General features: G+C 38.8%; 1 protein-coding gene across 2 annotated transcripts in view; it reads left to right on the top strand.

Moving 5' to 3' along the window:
- flrt1a (fibronectin leucine rich transmembrane protein 1a) overlaps nt 1-16,137 on the top strand; it is a 49,133-nt gene extending 32,996 nt beyond the window's left edge. For both annotated transcript variants that reach the window (XM_059544293.1, XM_059544285.1), the window contains one exon: nt 11,939-16,137. In XM_059544293.1, the coding sequence (XP_059400276.1) occupies nt 12,060-14,144 (2,085 nt within the window). In that variant the 5' untranslated portion in view covers nt 11,939-12,059 and the 3' untranslated portion in view covers nt 14,145-16,137. The remainder of the gene's footprint in view (nt 1-11,938) is intronic.
- The last annotated feature ends 4,698 nt before the right edge of the window (nt 16,138-20,835 follow it).

Here is a 20,835-nt window from a genome sequence, read left to right as displayed (position 1 = left end):
ACAGCCATAGCCTGTATAAACTATATAGATTATAAACTAAAATAAATCAGGAGTTCATTACCGGGCAGCAGAGTTACAATATTATCTTTATTATTACTCTTGATATTGTAATAATGATTATTAATGTTGATTAATAGAATAGGTCTACATAAAAAAAAGAAAGCAAAAAGATGAAAAAGTTTATGTGTGGTGTTAAGTCACAGACTTAAAAAACCTGAAAATGAATGATTAATTATTTTATTGCTTTTTATGCGTTGTAGTCTTAGTATGAACAGAATATTTATTCAAACTGGGCACAAATTATAAAAGGAGTTCTGCACTAGACTTATAAATCTGTTGTGCTCAGGACTTACAAAGTCAAAAATAAAAATAAAATGATGAATTGTATGAACTGTTAAGGAGCATCCACACTTATTATTCAGTGAACAATGTCAAATTAAACACCTTCTATTAAAGTCATGCATGACTGTCATGAAGGCCTATCGCAGCTCCTGACACATTACAAACGCTGCCAACAGCTAGAAGATATGCATGTTATGACTGCAAAGCCTTTTATAACGTTGATTTGATATAGTATTAGCCTTTTTTAGTTAGGCACTGCATGGTTGATAAATATAAGGATTTCTCAGGCAGATCATCTCTTTAATAAAGAATGAAAAGCTAGCTCATATTACAGTTTTATTCCTGAGATGTTGCTCTTACTTTTGTTCAGAGGTTGCTTAAGACTTAAAAAATAAAAAATAGCTTACAGTAAGAGAACAGAACTGCAAAATCGATGTGATCACATGCTCTTGGAAGAATATGATATATTCAAGTTTATAATGAGATCTCTTGGGGATCATGGCAAATCTGAGCACAATTTGAGAATTTGTTGAGATCTCTTCTGTAGTTCTAAAGGAGATTCGTGTAAGACTCTCTCAGGAGGAAAGTCTAAGGAACAGAGACTTGAGCAAAACATCTCTATTTAATCTCATCAGCACCCACGAGAAACAGCGGAGACACTGAAGAGATTGCTTGTGATGTTCTTACCTACTTCAGTGTAAAAAAAAAAAAAATATATATATATATATATATAGCAGAAACAGCAGAAAACCTTTACCATTTTAATCAAGTTACTTAATATAGCAAGCATAAAAAAGAAAGACAAAAAAAAGGCAGCACCAGTCTTATTTCATATTCAGTTATTCACATTTGAACGTTCTTTTCTCCTCCAGTTTCCCTCACATGCTTGTGTGGCCTTTTTGTTCGGTCCCCTGCCATTTCATTGTGGAGACGAACACAGCTTCAGCGCTAATGCTTCCAGAATTTATTTTTAATCAGAGATTCTGTTGGGACAGACATTGAGCCAAATGAATGCGATGGCAACAGGGCTCCTTTAGCAGCAAACTGGGATCTCGAATATGTACTTATTTAACGTCACTCTTAAAAAGAGGCAGGAGGGAGAAAGGGATCTGAGCACTTGATTGTCAGTAAAATGTAGCTCCACTGACAGCACACTGCTGACACAAGGAGAATATGAAAACCATTATTTCCCTCTTCCTCAGGTCTCGTTAGGATTTGTGGCTTGTGTGAAATGTGTCAGTCAATATACAGATGTTGAAGCCAAAATGTCATTTTTTTTAAAGGTGAAGTCTGTAATTATTTTTGTGTATGTTAAAATACCTTCTCATATCCCACTTTACAGCAATAGATTTTTGTTTATTTATTTTCAAAAATGTTAAATGTAAAATGTGTTTTACAATGAATACTGTAAAAGAGTTTGAGAATAAACACTTCCTAGTGCAGGGACCTGCTTTACTTAAAACAGGTTTGGTTTGAACTATGTAAACATTCCCCCAGTAACATCATATCCTCTGTTTATAAGAATGGCGATAAAATGGATGCAAATTAATATATGCTAAATTCACTTCTGCCTTCTGTTGCAAAGGCTATAGAGAAATTTATTAAAAAGCAATTGATAGGTTTTCTTAACATATTTATTATCTTATCTGATGTACAGCCTGTCTAATAGATCCCATGTGAAACGGATAAGCAACAACTATCTTAACCAATAGCTATTATCAAAGGTATTCCTCAAGGCTCTGTGTTAGCTTCAACCTTGTTTTCAGCTGATAATAATAGTATTCCCCAGGCTGTCTGCAGTAGGGAAACCCATATGCATGTATATGCACCATCCTAGACTCTGTAGGATCATCATAGGACACAGTTTATTAAATTTACAGTTTTAAAGATTTAAACCTTGTCTTGATTAGCACAAAATAATGTGGTTTGCAAAGAGCCAGTCATGTCCTAAAGACAGTCCCAGAATGGGTCAAAACTCAAAGTGGTAATGTCCTAAACATTTCTTGAGATTTGACTTAATAGTTCCTCATCTTTCACTGATCATATAATTGATCCTCAGATGAAAGTTAAATCTAGTAAATCTTGGCTTCTTATACATTTCTTATATATTTGACTGTGGTGATGTGGTAAATAGAAATGCACTCCAAGGTGTTCTATAGAGCAGTTAGAGGTGTTAAATCACACAGCTATTAGACTGATTACTAAGGCTCCGTGCAGAGCACATCATTGTGAGATATATTACCTTTTAAATGGGACATAATTACATAAATGCTTTCGGCTTTGCTGCTTCACATGATTGGAACATGTAAAAAAAAAAATTTAGTTACTTTAGTTTGTAAATGTTTAACTATTCTCTTTGTGTGTGTGTTATGTTTTGATGAATTGTTTGTGTAAACTGATATGCATGCCTATATGTCTTCCAGGAGATTAATATTCTCCTGACAGGCTGTTGTTGTAAATAAGAATTTATTATTAAGTGACTTGCTTGGTTAAATTAAGGTTAATAATAAATTAATGGCAGGCCCAGATTAAGAAACACAGAGGACCCTGTGGATGTAACAAGGCCAAGGGCCCCCTTCATAGTACCATATCTTGGTGCCACAATCTTTTTCTACGACATGAAGAATTCGTTTTGTTTGTTTGTTTGCTTGTTTCAAATCTCCAACACAAAGAGTTGAGTGGGCACAAATATGAGCGTGCATAATGAATATTTCAGGCTACAGCATATTAAAAGCATAAATGCATTAACACCAGGTTTCAAGAAACAGCAATAACTTTAAATTGCCTTTAAATTGGAATAAATAAATATTTATAAATTTATAGACAAAAAACAAATAATGGTAGGTATTTTATGGTACAAAGCATTTGACAACACACATAATCAATTATACTGCAAGCTTTTAATTACTGAATTATAATTTTACGTAACATTTATTATAACTATTAATTCTTGAATACAGAGTTATCAGCCGTATTAGTAAGATCTTGACTCTTCATTAACATGTTTTTATGGTTTCTATAACAAAAACTAAATTATTAAGTAGTCTAGTAATAAGTAGCCTAATAATAGTGTCATTAATAATAAATACCATAATTTACCATATTTCTACAGTGTCAGTAATGTCATGGTAAAAAGTGCTAGTGCTGTGTGGATTGCAATGCTTGTAATTACTGCTGCCTTTCGAATGGTCTCTCCTGTTGCATTAACACACTATGGGGAACTCCAGTATACTCTAATACTGAAACCTGATTTGTTTATGTTTGTGTAGCTGCACGAACCAATGGCTCTTCAACCTGCCAAAAAGGGTGGAGCTGACTGCTATATAAGTTGGCTCTGAGCCCCATTTCGTCAGATTTTTTCTCCTTTAGTGACAAACATCATCTCCTTGGTGGACACTGAAGCAAGATGCAAGAAGCTCAGCCTGCTGCTCGCCACCGTGAGAATAATAATAATAATAATTTCCTTACATTTATACATGACTTCTCTGGGCACTCAAAGCGCTTTAGTGACAGTGAAAAAAGTGACGTGACATTCAGCCAAGTATGGTGACCCATACTCAGAATTCGTGCTCCTAGGATTAGGAGTCATACTCTCTAAGCACTAGGCCATGAACAGTGGCAGTTCTTTTTACATAGAAAGGGGGAATCTCCTCAACCACCACCAGTGTGCAGCATCCACCTGGATGATGCGACAGTAGCCATATTGCGCCAGAAGGCCCACCAAACACCAGCTTATCGGTGGAGAGGAGACAGAGTGATGAAACCAATCAGTAGATATTGGGATGGTAAGGAGGCCATGATGGTCAGAGCCCAATGAGTGAATATGGCCAGGATGCTAGGGATAAACCCCTAATCTCTTTCGAAGAACATCGTGGGATTTTTAATGACCACAGAGAGTCAGGACCTCAGTTTAACATCGCATCCGAAAGACGGCTCTTTTTTTTTTATCAGTATAGTGTCCCTGTCACTACACTGGAGCATTAGGACCCACACAGACCACAGGGTGAGCAGCTCCTGTTGGCCTCTCTAACACCTCTTCCAGCAGCAACCTAATTTTCCCAGGAGGTCTCCCATCCAGGTACTGACCAGACTCAACCCTGCTTAGCTTCATTGGGCAACCAGTCTTGGGCTGCAGGGTGATATTTATGCATTTAGCAGACGCTTTAATCCAAAGCGACTTACAGTGCATTCAGGCAATCAATTTTAACCTATCATGTGTTCCCGGGGAATCGAACCCCCAACCTTGCGCTTGTTAGCGCATTGCTCTACCAACTGAGCTACAGGAACATCATGATATGGCGAGAAGAAACCCTACATTGCTTGAAGCCTTTCCTGTGGCTATACGGCATCTATTAGAGCAAATATCCCAGTGACGTTGTTGCAAATGTGGAGCTGCGAGTGCAGATGGGCACGGTGAATGCAATGCCTGTCTGGGCAGCACCCATGATGAGACTGTGCTCACCGAAATGGAATGCTCTCACTGAGTCTCACCCTTCTCCACTCGCTGATCGCCTTGTTCAATGAAGGCAGCCCCGATTTCCCATTTATCCCCTCTCAGCTAGCTCAGAGAAGAAACAGTGGAGTCACAGGGCTGAGCAGACAGGATCCTGACACCCGTTCTCCCCAGCGAGTTATTAAGGGCTGGCAGAGAGTGAACTTATTCGCACTCTCAACAGGCGGTAGAGAATCACGGCTTAGAATGGTAGGCTGGAAGAACCTGTCCACAGCCACTTGATGCCCAGTGGGCCATCTTCAGTGACTCTCCCACTAGAGACTGGTGCCGTTGTACCAGAAGTACATAAACTCACCAAGTCGTGGGGCGCCCCTACTCTGCATGTGTCAACTTCTCTAATTCTGCCACCCTCAGCTCTGTTGACAGTGCTCAAGTAAAAGTGTATGGCAAGTTCCCCCCTCTAGAATGCCTGGCAGATTTGCAAAGTTCTTAACTGAAGCTCAGAAGTTGTCACAGGTCATTTGCCACTTCCTGCCTAAGTGCTCCAGCCCTGTAAAATGAGGTTTCTCAGTCCAGTTTGCTTGCAGTCCGCCTTGCTTCAGAAAGATTATTTTAACTTTGGTACAGGACAACAATGCTCACATTCTTCAGTCTAAAGAGCAAACACTGTTTGCAAAAGAAGCAGTAGAAACAATTCCTCTAGTGAACAGCGAGTTGGACTTTTACAGCCACTACTTCCATGTTCCCAAAAAAGATGGCGGGCTCAGGCCCATTCTCGATCTCAGTCATCTGAATTGCTCACTCATGAGATGGCCTATTTAAGAAGCTGACTTTGAAATCCATCTGCGCTGGGGACTGATTTATATTGGTTGATCTGAAAGACACTTACTTTTGCCCCATCACAGACCGTTCTTGAGATTTGCATTCAAAGGAGTGGTCTATGAATATACAGTCCTGCCATTCGGACTTTCTTTGACCCCACGCACTTTTACGAAGTGCGTAGACGCGGCTCTGAGACAGATGGGAAAACCACATCTTGAATGACTTCAATGATCATCTGTTTTTAGCCACACATCTCATTGTCTCCCAACCAAAGAGTAGTCTTTCTGGAGACAGTTGTTGAAACTGAAATCAGGGCTTTCCAGAGGATGCTCGAACTCATGTCAGCCGATTTCTATGTAATTCCTCTGGGCCTGCTTTATATGTAGCCCCTCCAGTATTGGCATTAAAGCTCACACTTAGACACTTAGCACCTGGGATGTTTTCATCTCAGGGAAACCCACTGCTGCATCAGAGCCGTGAAAAAAAAACCTTGAAAAACCCTTTGACTGTTTCAATCAAGTATCCCATTTAGACTGAACTCCAGAAGGAAGATGGACAGATGCCTCCGTCTTGGGTTGGGGAGCTCTGAATGAGAGCAGGCTGGTATTCGGCTCCTAGTCAAACCTGGAGCAATGCTTACACATTAACTGCCTCGAGATGATGGTGGTTTTTCTAGCCCTAAATACCTTCTTGCTAGCTTTGAAGGGGCACCACGTACTGGTCCGCTCAGACAATATGACAGTGGTAGCCTTTATGCCTTACGCCCATGCTAACCTTTGAACAAGAGCTGCTGGATAAGGGGCACACCCCTTTAATACAATAAAGTGTATGTGGCAGCCATCGTGGCGAATAATTCTCTCATAACTGGTCAGTCAATTGGCAGAAACGACCTGTTCGTAAAGTTTCTGAGGGGATCTCGGAGATCAAATCCACCTCATCCTCATACTGTACTGACTTGGTACTCATCTATATTCCTCAGGCCCTATGGGGAAAAATAAATAAATAAATCTCTGACCAACATAGCTTCCTGGTTATCAGTGATCAAAAACACACACCAATATGAATAATAAAAACTTACACTTACAGAAAGCACACAATTTGTGTTGAAAATGAGTCTAAAATACTAAATAATAAGCCTAACTAGGGACAGTAAAGATCCATTTCCAAAATCACAAGCATAAAATAACATGTATACTCACAGTTGAAATGTAAATATTAAATAAATCTATAAAACATAAAAAATATTTTAATCTCTTAATCTCATATTTATTTTATTTTATTTTAATTTCATTATTTTGAGAGCCTAGTTAAGATAAAGAACTATATGACCTGGCAGATGAATAGTTTATTTTGATTTGGATAATTCATGGATACAATTACTTAACAATTATTTTTTTTTTATAAAATAATTGAATCTTAACATATTCTAGCATATTGCTGTTGCAGCTGAGGAGTCAGCATTAGGAAGCTTATTGTGTCTATCTGAAAAGGTTTAATTGTTTTACTTCACAAGTTTTTCACTGGCTTTTGTCAAAATAAATTGATAGTAGGTGTATGTCTAAATATTTGACTGGATGGCTGCCTGCCTGTGAACTGATGGATGGATGGATGGATTAGGCAAATCTTTTAACGCTATTTGAACTCCCCATTGGGAGCTGGATAAAGAGACCTCTCATCCCCAAAACATCAATCCAGAGCACATCGACTTAACAGTGTCTCTCAGCCCTGTTCCTCCATCTCCCATCGCAGCTTTCATTCAACCTTTAATCATGCTGTTTCCTCAGTTACTTGTAAACGTCCATCATCTTTCCCATCTCTCTCTCTCTGTCCTGTGTCTGATATTTTCAGTTCCCAAAATATTTACAGCAATGCACTGCCTGACAGATAAGCTGTAACGGCGTGTAACGACTTTTCCTCTAAAGGTCCTTGCACACTGATCCGAAATTATCATCTGTCTCTCGTTAAAAAATAAATATGACCTCACGTTGTGTCAATCACGCTTACACACTGCCTCCAAAACTGTGTACAGAAATCCAGGATTTCATGATTTATGAAGTTTATCCTAAATCGCATCTGTAAAATCTCTAATATGTCAACAAAATAAATCAAGGATTTTGAACATGACTTTATCCAGTGTTCAGATTTCTGTTCTGGGAATTTATGAATAAAAGTGCATATTTAATTAGATATTCACTTCATTTACCTTGTTGGGTCTTGTCTTCTTTCTTACCTTCAATAAACAAACAATCTTAATCACACGTCCACACAGTTTGAATGGCCATGTGGGTTCTGTAGTATGCTATATTATAAAGCAAACAGAAGATAAAAGAAATATTCTAAATAGTCAAAACAACTGAAATTAACGATCAAATTATTTCAATTTGCTGCAGTAAATGTTTCTCAGGGTGAGGTTTTTAAAGTCAGTTTCTGAATAAATAAATACTTTGAAGTCTTGACTATAAAAATACTTGAATATTTCCACTAGTATTGCCCAGGAAAACATTGCATTGCATGTGGATCTATACCGGGTACGTTGTCATACTATATGGGGTAAATTGTTACAACAGGAAACTGCTGTTTATTGACAATAATTTGAAAAGGATGTCTTTGCTTAAATATGAAATACTATCTAATGTAATAAAATATATCTTTAAAAACATATCTGTATTTAAAATCTATACACTATTTAATGTCTTTGTTGCAAAATTTAAATAGTAGGCTAAAAATTAAGATACAAATCAATTTATGAATCAACAAAAAATTTAAATGATATATATATATATATATATATATATATATACAAGAAACAAGTATAACAACTGGACTTGTGACTTCTAGCCTCAAACGGATATGGATAAATTAGTCTACTGTTTATTTTTTATTAAATACAGTGTTACAACATGCTACCAAGAGGCAGCAGGGATGAGCAGATATTATTTGATTTAAATGGGAGCTGTAGTGGTAGACACTGAAGTGACGCAAATGCAGTCACTCACTTGTTTCTGTGGACTGTCCCAGAGTCCCTGGATGTAAATTGATATAGTCTTGTCCTGTCCTCCCACTGGCAGGAATATTGGAAAGAAGAGAGAGCAAGACACCCCAAGGCGACAGCCTGTCTGGACAGCCCCATTTTTACCCTTGAGACTACGCCACACTCCTCACTCGCCTCCACACACGTGCACACAAACATCTCATATACACACAGAGGATGGCATGCATATACATATGCCATGTACAGATGTACTGTATGTGCACACATACATACCATGACAGCAGCTGTGTGGATGGTCCAATTACACTCAATCTCCTGGCTCTTGGTTTGCTGGTATAGTGATGTCCATGTCTGACAAACACATAATCAACAAAAAACGTTCCTCTACCTACATTTTTGCAAAACTCTAAAAACAAAAGTGACGCGATGTGTAGCCAAGTATGGGTTCCTCCTTACCTGTACTGAGACTCGAACCCGCAATCTTTGGGTTACAAGTCCAACTCTCTAACCATTAAGGCACGACTGCCCTCTAACCTATACATAGAACTCAATTCAATATTCAGCTGAAACACTAAAATACTGACACAATTTATACTCCTTTCTACAAAAAATTAGGAATGCAGGGGCATTATAGATTCATGAAGACTTATTTTCACATGGTTCCTTCAACAATTTCAATTTTGAAATAGTAAACTTGCTCTGTAGCTCACCTGGTGCACTCGGGTATGAGTCCCATCCGCTTTTGTTCACACTAGTAGTAAGATTTAGATTATGTTTTAATGCAGGTGGTGCGTAATTTTCAAACACGATAAAGCATTAATCTTTTGGTGACACTCACTGGACATTTAAATTCCAAACTGCTGCGATAAGTACAACAACCAACGTAATAACACATCACCAGATTCACGTTCACCTGGTTCTGAGAGAATTTAACACACTTCTATAGCCACTCACTGGACATCTCACCTTTGCAGAAATGTCACCACATGCATATATTCCAAAAGAGCTGGGCTTGCACACAATATACTCCTATATGAGAATGCAAAAATGATTGTAGTACTCCTCAACATGGAATCAAATTATGATTTAATTATTTATTTGATTTATCACCTGAATCTTTAAGTAATGTCTATCATTTTTTAGCATAAACTGTTTTGAATACAAGAGTTGTTCTTAAACATGAAAAGCGCCGCCAAAACACTGGGTTGTTCTGTGTAGTTGCTTTTCAGTTGTTAAGTAATTCTTTATAACATTTAATAACATAAGAGTCATTAAAAATAAAATAAAATAACATTACCCAACTAAAGCCCTCAGGTTGGAAACCCTGCTCTAGAAAATACACGTTAATGTTATGTCTCTGCTGCCAGGTTAGGCTGGACATAACAGAGTGTGACGTTCGTAAGCAAAAACACCTGCCTAATCCAGATAATCACAAACACATATGTTTACTAATCCCTCCACTCTCTGCAAATCAGTCTCTCTTCTCCTCTCTCCTCTTGATCCTTCATCTATGCACTGTATGAAGTGACCCAAATACCCAATATTGGTTGGCAGTCTCATTTGACCAGATGTTTCATTTAAAACAACATAATAGCATGCAAACAGACATGCACTGCATTTACATTAACCCTTAGTTCCACATTCTCCCTATTGTATTTGTTTTGTTTTGCTAATTATTTTTTTCTACCCTAAAACTCTACCCAAAAACCCTAAAATTGAGTCACCTGAATCCTCATCAAGACCCTCATCTGCCCTCTTTAAGACCCTCATGATAAAAAGCTACCCAAAATGTTTTGATTTATCAAAACATTATAAAGAGTTACACCAATTAAATGCTCTTGTGTTGACTAGTTTGTCTAATAGATTTATCTCTATACAATGACCAAACCTAGACAATAAGAGATTCTGTTTATGCACGTCAAGTTGTGTCACAATCTGCCCACATGGGGGGTGCTACAAGAAAAAAACCTGACATAACTCTACAACATTTAGTTCAGAAAGGAAAATTTAATTTAAGAAGTATATTTAGGCCAAGTGCTAACCTAGCCATGAAAAATTAATCATACAAACCAAAAAAAAAAAAATGGCCACCAGCAGTTGTTGCATTGTTAACAGGGCCTTTCGCACCACCTGAACCTTTTCATAGTACCAGAACTAATTGTGGAACTACCCAGTTTTGGACATTTTCGCACCACAGGTACTAGGTGCGATTTTAGTACTGGACTGCCTTTTTCGAGAACCAAATTAGCTCCTACTCCAGATCAGGGTCTAACCAGCACAACTGGTACTACCTGTGACGTAAGTAGACACTGATTGGCCCGACGTGTTATAAAAAAAACCTTACCCGCCATGATTTAAAATGCTGTGTAACATACTGTAAACGTTGTTTCAACTTATTTCACAAATATGATGAGCAGCGATAGATAGACGGACGCTGAAGTGTGGGCACTTGTAGCAAATGTTGTTGTTGGAGATTCTTAGTCCTCCTTTCCGTTCTTTCAATCGCTTTATGTATACATCAACATTACATGTCCATTATTGTGAAACCCGCGAGACACAACAAAAACACAGCTGCGATCACAGCATCCTCAATCCTCCTGTTGTTAACGCTGTTCTTCTTTGTTAACGTTGTTGAACATAGCGCACAAATGACATTACGTCACTTACTAGTACACACTGTCGGTGCAAATGCAACCCTTAAAATGGTACTAGGAAATAGTTTGCGCAAAATTGTCCCAGTACTTTAGTACTGTACATTTAGTTCTGGAACTAAAGCGGTGCAAAAGGCCCTAATGATTGAACGTTATGACATTTAACACATAAATACAAGGTAACAAGGCTGTGTACATTATTTGGTAAGAATCAGCCACAGAATGGGGCTATAGAAAGCTAATTAACACTTTTGTTAATAATTCTAGAGGCTAGAATAAAAATTGAGACTGTAATACAAAAGGAAGCCACAGAGTGAGAAATCCATTTAGGTCTTATATTTTGGTATCAGAGTAAAAGGCTGAAATTTATAAATTGATGATTATGTATTTAAAAAGATATGCCATTTTTTGTCAGTCTTTACAATTAAGTGTTCTAGTATTTCTTTTGAGGCCATCTGTTTAAACTTGTATTGAACTGCAACTATGCAAAACTATGCAACTATGGTATGCAAAATGGTTTAAATAGTTAACATGACTAAGCAGTTGTTATGATTTAATTAACATGTAATGCCATGCATATGATGTTGGTCTTTCATTGACTTACTGGAAAATGAAAATCTGTCCAGGGCATTAACTTGCTAGCTAACATGTTTTTCTCTCACTCTTCTCACTTTCCAGGGTAAAAGAAAACGTGCCACAAGACCAAATGGACTTCTGAATCATCTGGTGTAAAGAACCATTATATTGGTTGAATTGTGCTATAAAAGGCAAGTCGAGGCTAGGAGTGCTTGCTAGTTGCATGATGGCTCCTGAAGGTATAGGAGAGCTTCGAGACTTACTTTTCTTCCTGCTCCTGTGCATCACATTATTGGCTGAGCTTCTGGAGACGACTGCAGCTTCTTCGCAGGGCCTTGATGGTGAAGGTGACATAGTGTGCCCGTCTGTGTGTCGCTGTGATGAGGACTTTATTTACTGCAACGACCGCGGATTGAGCGCAATCCCACCTCTGCCACCATCTGCAACTGTCCTTTATCTCCAGAACAATCACATTGACAATGCAGGGCTTCCTAGGTCCTTGGAGCATCACACCACCGTGCGTGTTATATATCTCTATGATAACGAGCTCGATGACTTTCCCATGCATTTGCCACCTTCATTAAGAGAGCTTCACCTCCAGGACAACAACATTCGAGTTTTGCCAAGGGCTACACTTGCTAGACTTCCACTCCTTGAAAAGTTGCATCTGGACGACAACTCTGTTTCTACAGTGAGTATTGAGGACCAGGCCTTTTCAGACAACCCTCGGTTACGTCTTCTCTTCCTCTCCAGAAACCACCTTTCCAGCATCCCATCTGGTCTTCCTGCCTCACTTGAAGAACTCCGTTTAGACGACAACCGAATCTCTACTATTCCTACTCATGCCTTCCGGGGATTGTCCTCTTTACGTCGCCTGGTCTTGGATGGTAATCTTTTAGCTAATCAACGCATTGCTGATGATACCTTCTCACGCTTGTCAAACTTAACAGAACTTTCCCTGGTCCGTAATTCACTTCAAACACCCCCGCTTAACTTGCCCAGTGCCCACCTGCAGAGACTATCCCTTCAGGACAATAACCTCATACACATGCCTCGGGGCTCACTTGATGGAATGCGCAGACTACAGCGCCTAGATCTTTCGGGAAACAATCTGACCACCCTTCCCAGAGGATTGTTCAGGGACTTGGAGAGCCTGGGACAGCTGCTTGTGAAAGGAAACCCATGGCATTGTGGGTGCAACTTGCGCTGGCTGCACGACTGGCTGGAAGCAAAAGGGAATTCAATTACAGTTAGAGGCTTTATCTGCCAGACACCAGAGCGAATCCGAGACATGGCGCTTAGAGACCTCACGAATCAGATGGATGAATGTGAGTTGGCTACTGCTGGTGGTGGAGGAGTAGGTACAGGAGTCGGCATTGGTGGTAACAGGGTGAGTGGAGGAGCCGCAGGAGCCATTTCTACAACTCTTTCACCCCCTCAAGGGTCCCTGTTTACTCTCAGGTCCAAGCGACCAAGCCTCAGTCTCCCAGAAACAGGGCTGGACTACACATTAAGCAGCAGCGGTGTGGGCAAAAACCTGGCCCTGAATGTGAAACCCCTTTCCCACAACAGTATCCGTGTTACCTGGAGCGTAGCTCAAACATCTTCTTCCTTTCGATTAAGCTGGCTTCGCCTAGGAACCAGCTCTGCTATGGGGTCCATCACAGAAACCTTGGTTAGGGGTGATCGGCGGGAGTATCTTCTCACTTCCCTGCAGCCTGCTTCCAGCTACATTATCTGTATGGTGCCTCTAGTGTCTAACAGTGGAAGCAGGGGTAGTTTGCCTGGGGGGGACACAGAACCAAACGAGGTTCCAGTTTGTGCCAGAACAGAAACGTCTGATCCTGGCCACACTGATGATGAAGGTGAAGATGACAGCTCTGATCAAATGACTTCTCTTCCACTTGCTGGAATTATTGGAGGTGCTTCGGCAATAGTTTCCCTTGCTCTAATCATTGCCATTTTCTGCTGGTATGGGCACCGTGCAGGACATTTCACATCACGAGACCGTTACAGCCATGGTAGCTCTCGCAAGAGCAAACACTGTGATGACTACATTGAGTCAGGCACAAAGAAAGACAACACTATCTTAGAGATCAGAGGTCCAGGATTTCAGATGACACCAATGGCAACAAGACAGCCCCTTCAACCGAAACCAGTGAGAGAGGATTACATTATACACACCATTTACCCCTCGAATGGCACAGGTCTATACAAACCATCCCAAAACATGACCAACTCTGGCTGCGGTACCAATCGTGGCTATAGAGAAGGAGGCATTCCAGATATAGATTACTCTTACACATGATAGCTTTGATTTAGAAACCATAATTAGGAGTCATATACTGCATAGATACACAGTTTTTAATGAACATGGGCTCTGCAGAATCCCCTTTGTGCCTTCGGGTCTCCATTACAATGTAGCCTGCTGTTCATGACACTATAAAACTTTTAACTGGCCCAGATGCTTAGAGGAAGCATTGTAAATGTGGTGCCAGGAGGCGGGGATGCCGTTTCAGGTGGTGATACCAAATGCTATTTTCACCTCCCGGTGTAATGACCAGTGTCCCTGGATTCAAGGGCAGCCCACACCGCATTCAGCCCACAGACTGTTCATAAAGCTCAGTGCATATATGGGAGAGAGGCAGTCTTCTCAGAGGAAATAACCAACCCGCTGTACATTTTAGTCTTTGTCTCCTATGAGATGAAGCTCCCAAGTAAAGGGTTTGAACAAGGATTGACAAGAATCCTGCATCAAGCAAGAAAACCTCTGGAAACTGGAAATTTGTTGTTGCAAGTGATTTTTCCTGGGAAATGTTCACATGCAGTTTTTTATTTTATTTTATTTTTTGGAGATATGAGATGCAGAACACGACTACTATTCCTAATAAATGTGGAGTGTATGGACCAAGCAGAGACATTGCCCTCAAAAACTACAGCAAGGTTTGAAATGCCTCAAAAACTAAATTCATTTGAATTCTTATACACTTGAAAACTGCCTGATGCTACAATGATAACGTCCACCAAGCGTTATGTTGACTGTTCTAGTTTCAGACTGGTGTAAAGTTGAGAGGATGAATGAAACTTGTTTTTGTGTCTTGAGGAACTTTAAATTTTTAAAAATTACAACTTAACCCTGGTGTGTTGATAGAGACAAACAATGAAAAATATTTTTTATTTAAATGTTTTGTTTTGTTTTGATTTTGTTTGCTTTTTTTAAACTGGTTTCACTTTAATTTCGAAGTCATATAGCCCTGCTGATAGTTATATTATAATTTCAAACAAGAGTATCACTAATGTAAAAGATCATTTTCCTACAAAAACACAAAACTTGCTTGTTTTCAATAGATTGTCCCCTATAATGCACAGAGGATAAACCAATGCTCTGTTAAGGTGGCTCATTCTTTGTTTGTTACTTAGTCAAATTCTTAGCACAAAATTTAATTCTATGAATCACTTACACCTCCAAATGTCACTGTAGATAAAGATATGGCCTCGCTGCTAACCACAGCGGTTGTTCTGCGATTCTTAGGGAGAAGAGGAAGGGTGTTCGAGGGGAAACCAGGAATGAACCATAACACTGTGGACCATCACTGTGGGAGATAGAGAGTGCATCAGAATGCTGTATAATTTTGTAAGAAGGATGCATTTTTGACTTAAAAAAATAATAATTCCTTGTGTAGAAATTAAGAATTTTGTCAGTGTCTTCAACCCATTAATTTAAGCCAACAGCAGAATGGTTCTAAGGTAGACAGATAGAAAAGTAATGTGTGCAATTTTTCTTACGAAAGAGCCACCATGACATTTCTGTTCTGCTCTGCTGTATTCATGTATTTGAGAATGTAAGACAGCTTACACTGCCTTGTATTTTATGTACTATTTGGCATTGTTGTGTACTTGTCAAAAACAGGAAAGGAAAGATTGATAGACAGAGAAAGAGATAGAGATAGAGACAGAAGTAGAATGTTCTAAACTGATCAAGAGCAAGAGATTATACACATAAAACATGGATTTGATATTGAAGTGGAGGTCTAACGGAAATGAAGCCTGTGGTGTTGAACCATGCATGAAATGTTTTTTCATCTTTTTGCTGTCTGCTGTCGTGCTGGCACTTTGTCTTACGCCTTTCCCTCCAACAAAGGACTACTCCTAACTTCTGTTTCAGAGATGGGAATGAATCAAGACTTCATGGTGTTTCAGTATGCACTGGTCTTTTTTAATATATATATATAACCGAAACAGTTTTGCTGTTAATGATCTCCTTAAAACAGATGGTTCACCAAAAATGGAAATTGTGTCATTTACTTGTATGAAATTCTTTCTTCTGCTAAAAAACAAAAGAAGATATTTTGAAGAATATGAGGTACCAAACAGTGGTCCCCATTGACTTCCATAGTATGAAATAATACTGTGTCAATGGGGACCAGAAACTGTTTGGTTACATTCTTTAAAATCTCTTCTTTGGTGTTCAGCAGAAGAAAGAATCTTGGAACAATGTGAGAGAGAGTAAATGATGACAGAATTTTATGGATTTATTTATTTTTTCATTTCAGGTGAACTGTCCCTTTAAATTGATCTGTTGGGGTTTCAGCCTCTAAAGCTGAAAGCTGAGGAAAGAGTGAAGGCAGCAGAGGATATGAATCAAGCCGGACTCTACTAAAAACCCAATGCACCACTGCTGTAATAACAGAGCCTCTTTTGTTTTTTTGCAGTTCACTCAAATAGGACAACTGTGCCATCTTTTTCTCACTCTCCTGTCATTCTAAATCTAACATGAAATTGACAAGAAATTAACTTAATTTCTTGCCTTGGAGCACCAAACTTTAACAAAACAGTTCAGCAGAATGTTACTGTGGAGTGTTGATCAAATGAAAACTTACAGTCACCAAGGACTGTCAATGCGGTTGGAAGATTGTATAACTCTGCAAGTGTAAATGCGGCCTTACAACTGAGTCCCACCTATACATCATCATCTTTTCGATCTCAGCTTGCAGCTGAAATGTTCAGCCGTTCATTTCTTGTCTTCACTTTCCCCTCCCATGTTTTCATTTGAATTTGCAGCATGTGCAAAGAAGGATTACAGAGTGTCTCTCTCTCTCTCTCTCTGTGTGTGTGTGTGTGTGTGTGTGTGTGTGTGTGTGTGTAATGATGATGTCCTTTAGGGCTTCAAAAATACAGAGGCATACATTAAAAGCATTTTCTGTTGCAATATTTCCTGTCTGTTTTATTGAAACCATCTGCAAATTCGGTATCTCCTGCAGCTCTGACCAGCAGTTGCTCCACCTGCACCCCATTAACACACACACACACACACACACACACACACACTCCTTCTGTTGTCACCCCTGAGACAGGAGCTCAAGCTGTATACTCATTCTGTAAAATAACAACACACTTTACCTCACACACCCAAGGCATCAAATACTGCCGCTCTGTTTTGCACATCGCTCGACAGAAGCTAAAGGTGTCCTATAGTAAATAGCCTCTTCATAGCAACATGGATGTATCAACAATAAACCTCTAGTCAATACATTTACTCCTTGTTGCTAGGTAACAGTGATGCAGGAGAGGCCGTAAAATGCACAGCATTGCTTCTGTGGTTTTGTTTCCAAAGCATTGCATCTATCTGCTTCTGATGTGCTGCAGATGTTCTGAAGCAGAGGGTCCCAGACTCTTCTTCTTTCTGTTTTCATTTTTACTTGAGATTTCATGTAAACATTTCAACAAACATATTCATGGTTCTCTGATGTCTGTTAATGGCAAACAAATTATTTTCTCTTTTTTTTCTCTTGTTTTAGTTGAATCGTTGTTATTTATATATATTATTTATATATAGAGGAATTATGATTTTTTTTATATTGTGATTTGAACTTATAATTATTCATTTTAATGATAAAAAATTGATGATAGAAATGTTACAGTTAGGAATTAAAAATGAAAAATGAGTGTGTGATAACATATTTTACACTACAAGTCATAATATTTGTATGTTTTTTTTATGTCTGAACATTATTTACTTTCAAACCTCCAAAGTTATACCATTTCAAATCACAAAGGTTTTATTTTGGTGGGAAATTATGTGAATGTGTATATGAAGTGAACTTCGAGCACACTGCTTCATAAACTGCACATTAATCCCACGCCTCCTGCTCATATACAAACACACAGATTTACTCAGTCAGTCGTCATCAATAGCAGCTCACTTCTGCAGTTTATTTATCTGCTATGTTTCAGAAAAGGCAGTGTAATATATTGATTAAGTGTTTTTAATCAGCTGCTCCTGCGTGTGAAGTGGAGTGATGTAGTGGAGAAGCTGTCACTCATCCGAAGCCCGAAGTCTGTCAGATGTCTCTCATCTCATCTGTCCGAGGCATCTGGGAATGGTGTAATATGACTCTTTTACGCTGTCTAAGGCAAGCATGTAAGCAGTTAATGACCCCTGGCTGATAGAGTTCAGTCGTGTGCAACAATAGGAAAACATTCCCGACCAAGGCTTCAGTGGATTTCATTGCCTGATGGAGACGGGTTTAGGATTGGGTAAATTACAGCACTACACACTTCATAACATGTTCTGTGACACTGGTGGTATATGAAGAGTAATAACATGGTATTTCAACATATACTGGTTCTGAATGATTACCACACTGCAGCAAAAAAGAAGAAAAAAACCTTACACTAACTCTATTTTGTTTTATTCATGCTTAAAACACACAAATGTAGTTAAGAATATATGTATCTTCATCGGTTTTGCATCTGAAGTACATTTATTTATCTTCTTTGAACGATTTTTAGATATTTTTTAAGGAAGAAATATTGATAAGGATTTTTTTTTTTGCAGTGCAAATTTATATATAACAGTATTAACACTTAAAAGTACCAAGGTACTACCTTAAAACGTTTTCCCCTGGTATTTGTTTGTCAGTGACATTAAAAGCATGAACAAAATGCTTCTCCTCTGTTGCCCTTACAGTATATCACCAACAAATACAGGTGCTGGTCAGATAATTAGAATATCATTAAAAAGTTAATTTATTTCACTAATTCCATTCAAAAAGTGAAACTTGTATATTATATTCATTCATTACACACAGACTGATATATTTCAAATGTTCATTTCTTTTAATTTTGATGATTATAACTGACAACTAAGGAAAATCCCAAATTCAGTATCTCAGAAAATTAGAATATTGTGAAAAGGTTCAATATTGAAGACACCTGGTGCCACACTCTAATCAGCTAATTAACTCAAAACACCTGGAAAGACTTTAAATGGACTCTCAGTCTAGTTCTGTAGGCTACACAATCATGGGGAAGACTGCTGACTTGACAGTTGTCCAAAAGATGACCATTGACATCTTGCACACGGAGGACAAGACACAAAAGGTCATTGCAAAAGAGGCTGGCTCTTCACAGAGCTCTGAGTCCAAGCACATTAATAGAGAGGCGAAGGGAAGGAAAAGATGTGGTAGAAAAAAGTGTACAAGCAATAGGGATAACCGCACCCTGGAGAGGATTGTGAAACAAAACCCATTCAAAAATGTGGGGGAGATTCACAAAGAGTGGACTGCAGCTGGAGTCAGTGCTTCAAGAACCACTACACACAGACGTATGCAAGACATGGGTTTCAGCTGCGCACTCCTTTTGTCAAGCCACTTTTGAACAACAGACAGCATCAGAAGCGTCTCGCTTCATAAAGGACTGGACTGCTGCTGAGTGGACCACACTTATGATCTCTGATGAAAGTCAATTTTGCATTTCCTTTGGAAATCAGGGTCCCAGAGTCTGGAGGAAGAGAGGAGAGTCACACAATCCACGTTGCTTGAGGTCCAGGGTAAAGTTTCCACAGTCAGTGATGGTTTGGGGTGCCATGTCATCTGCTGGTGTTGGTCCACTGTGTTTTCTGAGGTCAAAGGTCAATGCAGCCGTATACCAGGAAGTTTTAGAGCACTTCATGCTTCCTGCTGCTGAACAACTTTATGGAGATGAAGATTTAATTTTCCAACAGGACTTGACACCTGCACACAGTGCCAAAGCTACCAGTACCTGGTTTAAGGACCATGGTATCCCTGTTCTTAATTGGCCAGCAAACTATCCTGACCTTAACCCCATAGAAAATCTATGGGGTATTGTGAAGAGGAAGATGTGATATGCCAGACCCAAGAATGCAGAAGAGCTGAAGGCCACTATCAGAGCAACCTGGGCTCTCATAACACCTGAGCAGTGCCACAGACTGATCGACTCCATGCCACGCCGCATTGCCGCAGTAATTCAGGCAAAAAGAGCCCCAGCTAAGTATTGAGTGCTGTACATGCTCATACTTTTCATTTCCATACTTTTTAGTTGGCCAAGATTTCTAAAAAATCCTTTCTTTGTATTGGTCTTAAGTTATATTCAAATTTTCTGAGATACTGAATTTGGGATTTTCCTTAGTTGTCACATATAATCATCAAAATTAAAAGAAATAAACATTTGAAATATATCAGTCTATCTGTGTAATGAATGAATATAATATACAAGTTGCACTTTTTGAATGGAATTAATGAAATAAATCAACTTTTTGATGATATTCTAATTATTTGACCAGCACCTCTGTACATGATGGTAAATACTCAAACACATCACGCTCAGTTAGTATTGTTGTGTTATTGAACATCATTTTTTGTAATTGGGGACACTAATGATACCTTTGAAGCAGTTAAAACAACACAGAAAATGTCCCCTTTCATATACAGTACAGACCAAAAGTTTGGACACACCTTCTCATTCAAAGAGTTTTCTTTATTTTCATGACTATGAAAATTGTCGATTCACACTGAAGGCATCAAAACTATGAATTAACACATGTGGAATTATATATGGAATTATATACATAACAAAAAAGTGTGAAACAACTGAAAATATGTCATATTCTAGGTTCCTCAAAGTAGCCACCTTTTGCTTTGATTACTGCTTTGCACACTCTTGGCATTCTCTTAATGAGCTATATATATATATATTTA

Source organism: Carassius carassius, chromosome 4, assembly GCF_963082965.1.
Source record: "Carassius carassius chromosome 4, fCarCar2.1, whole genome shotgun sequence".
Lineage (NCBI taxonomy): Eukaryota > Metazoa > Chordata > Actinopteri > Cypriniformes > Cyprinidae > Carassius > Carassius carassius.
The sequence above is the reverse complement of the archived record's forward strand: the minus strand, read 5'-3'. Positions and strand labels throughout refer to the sequence as shown.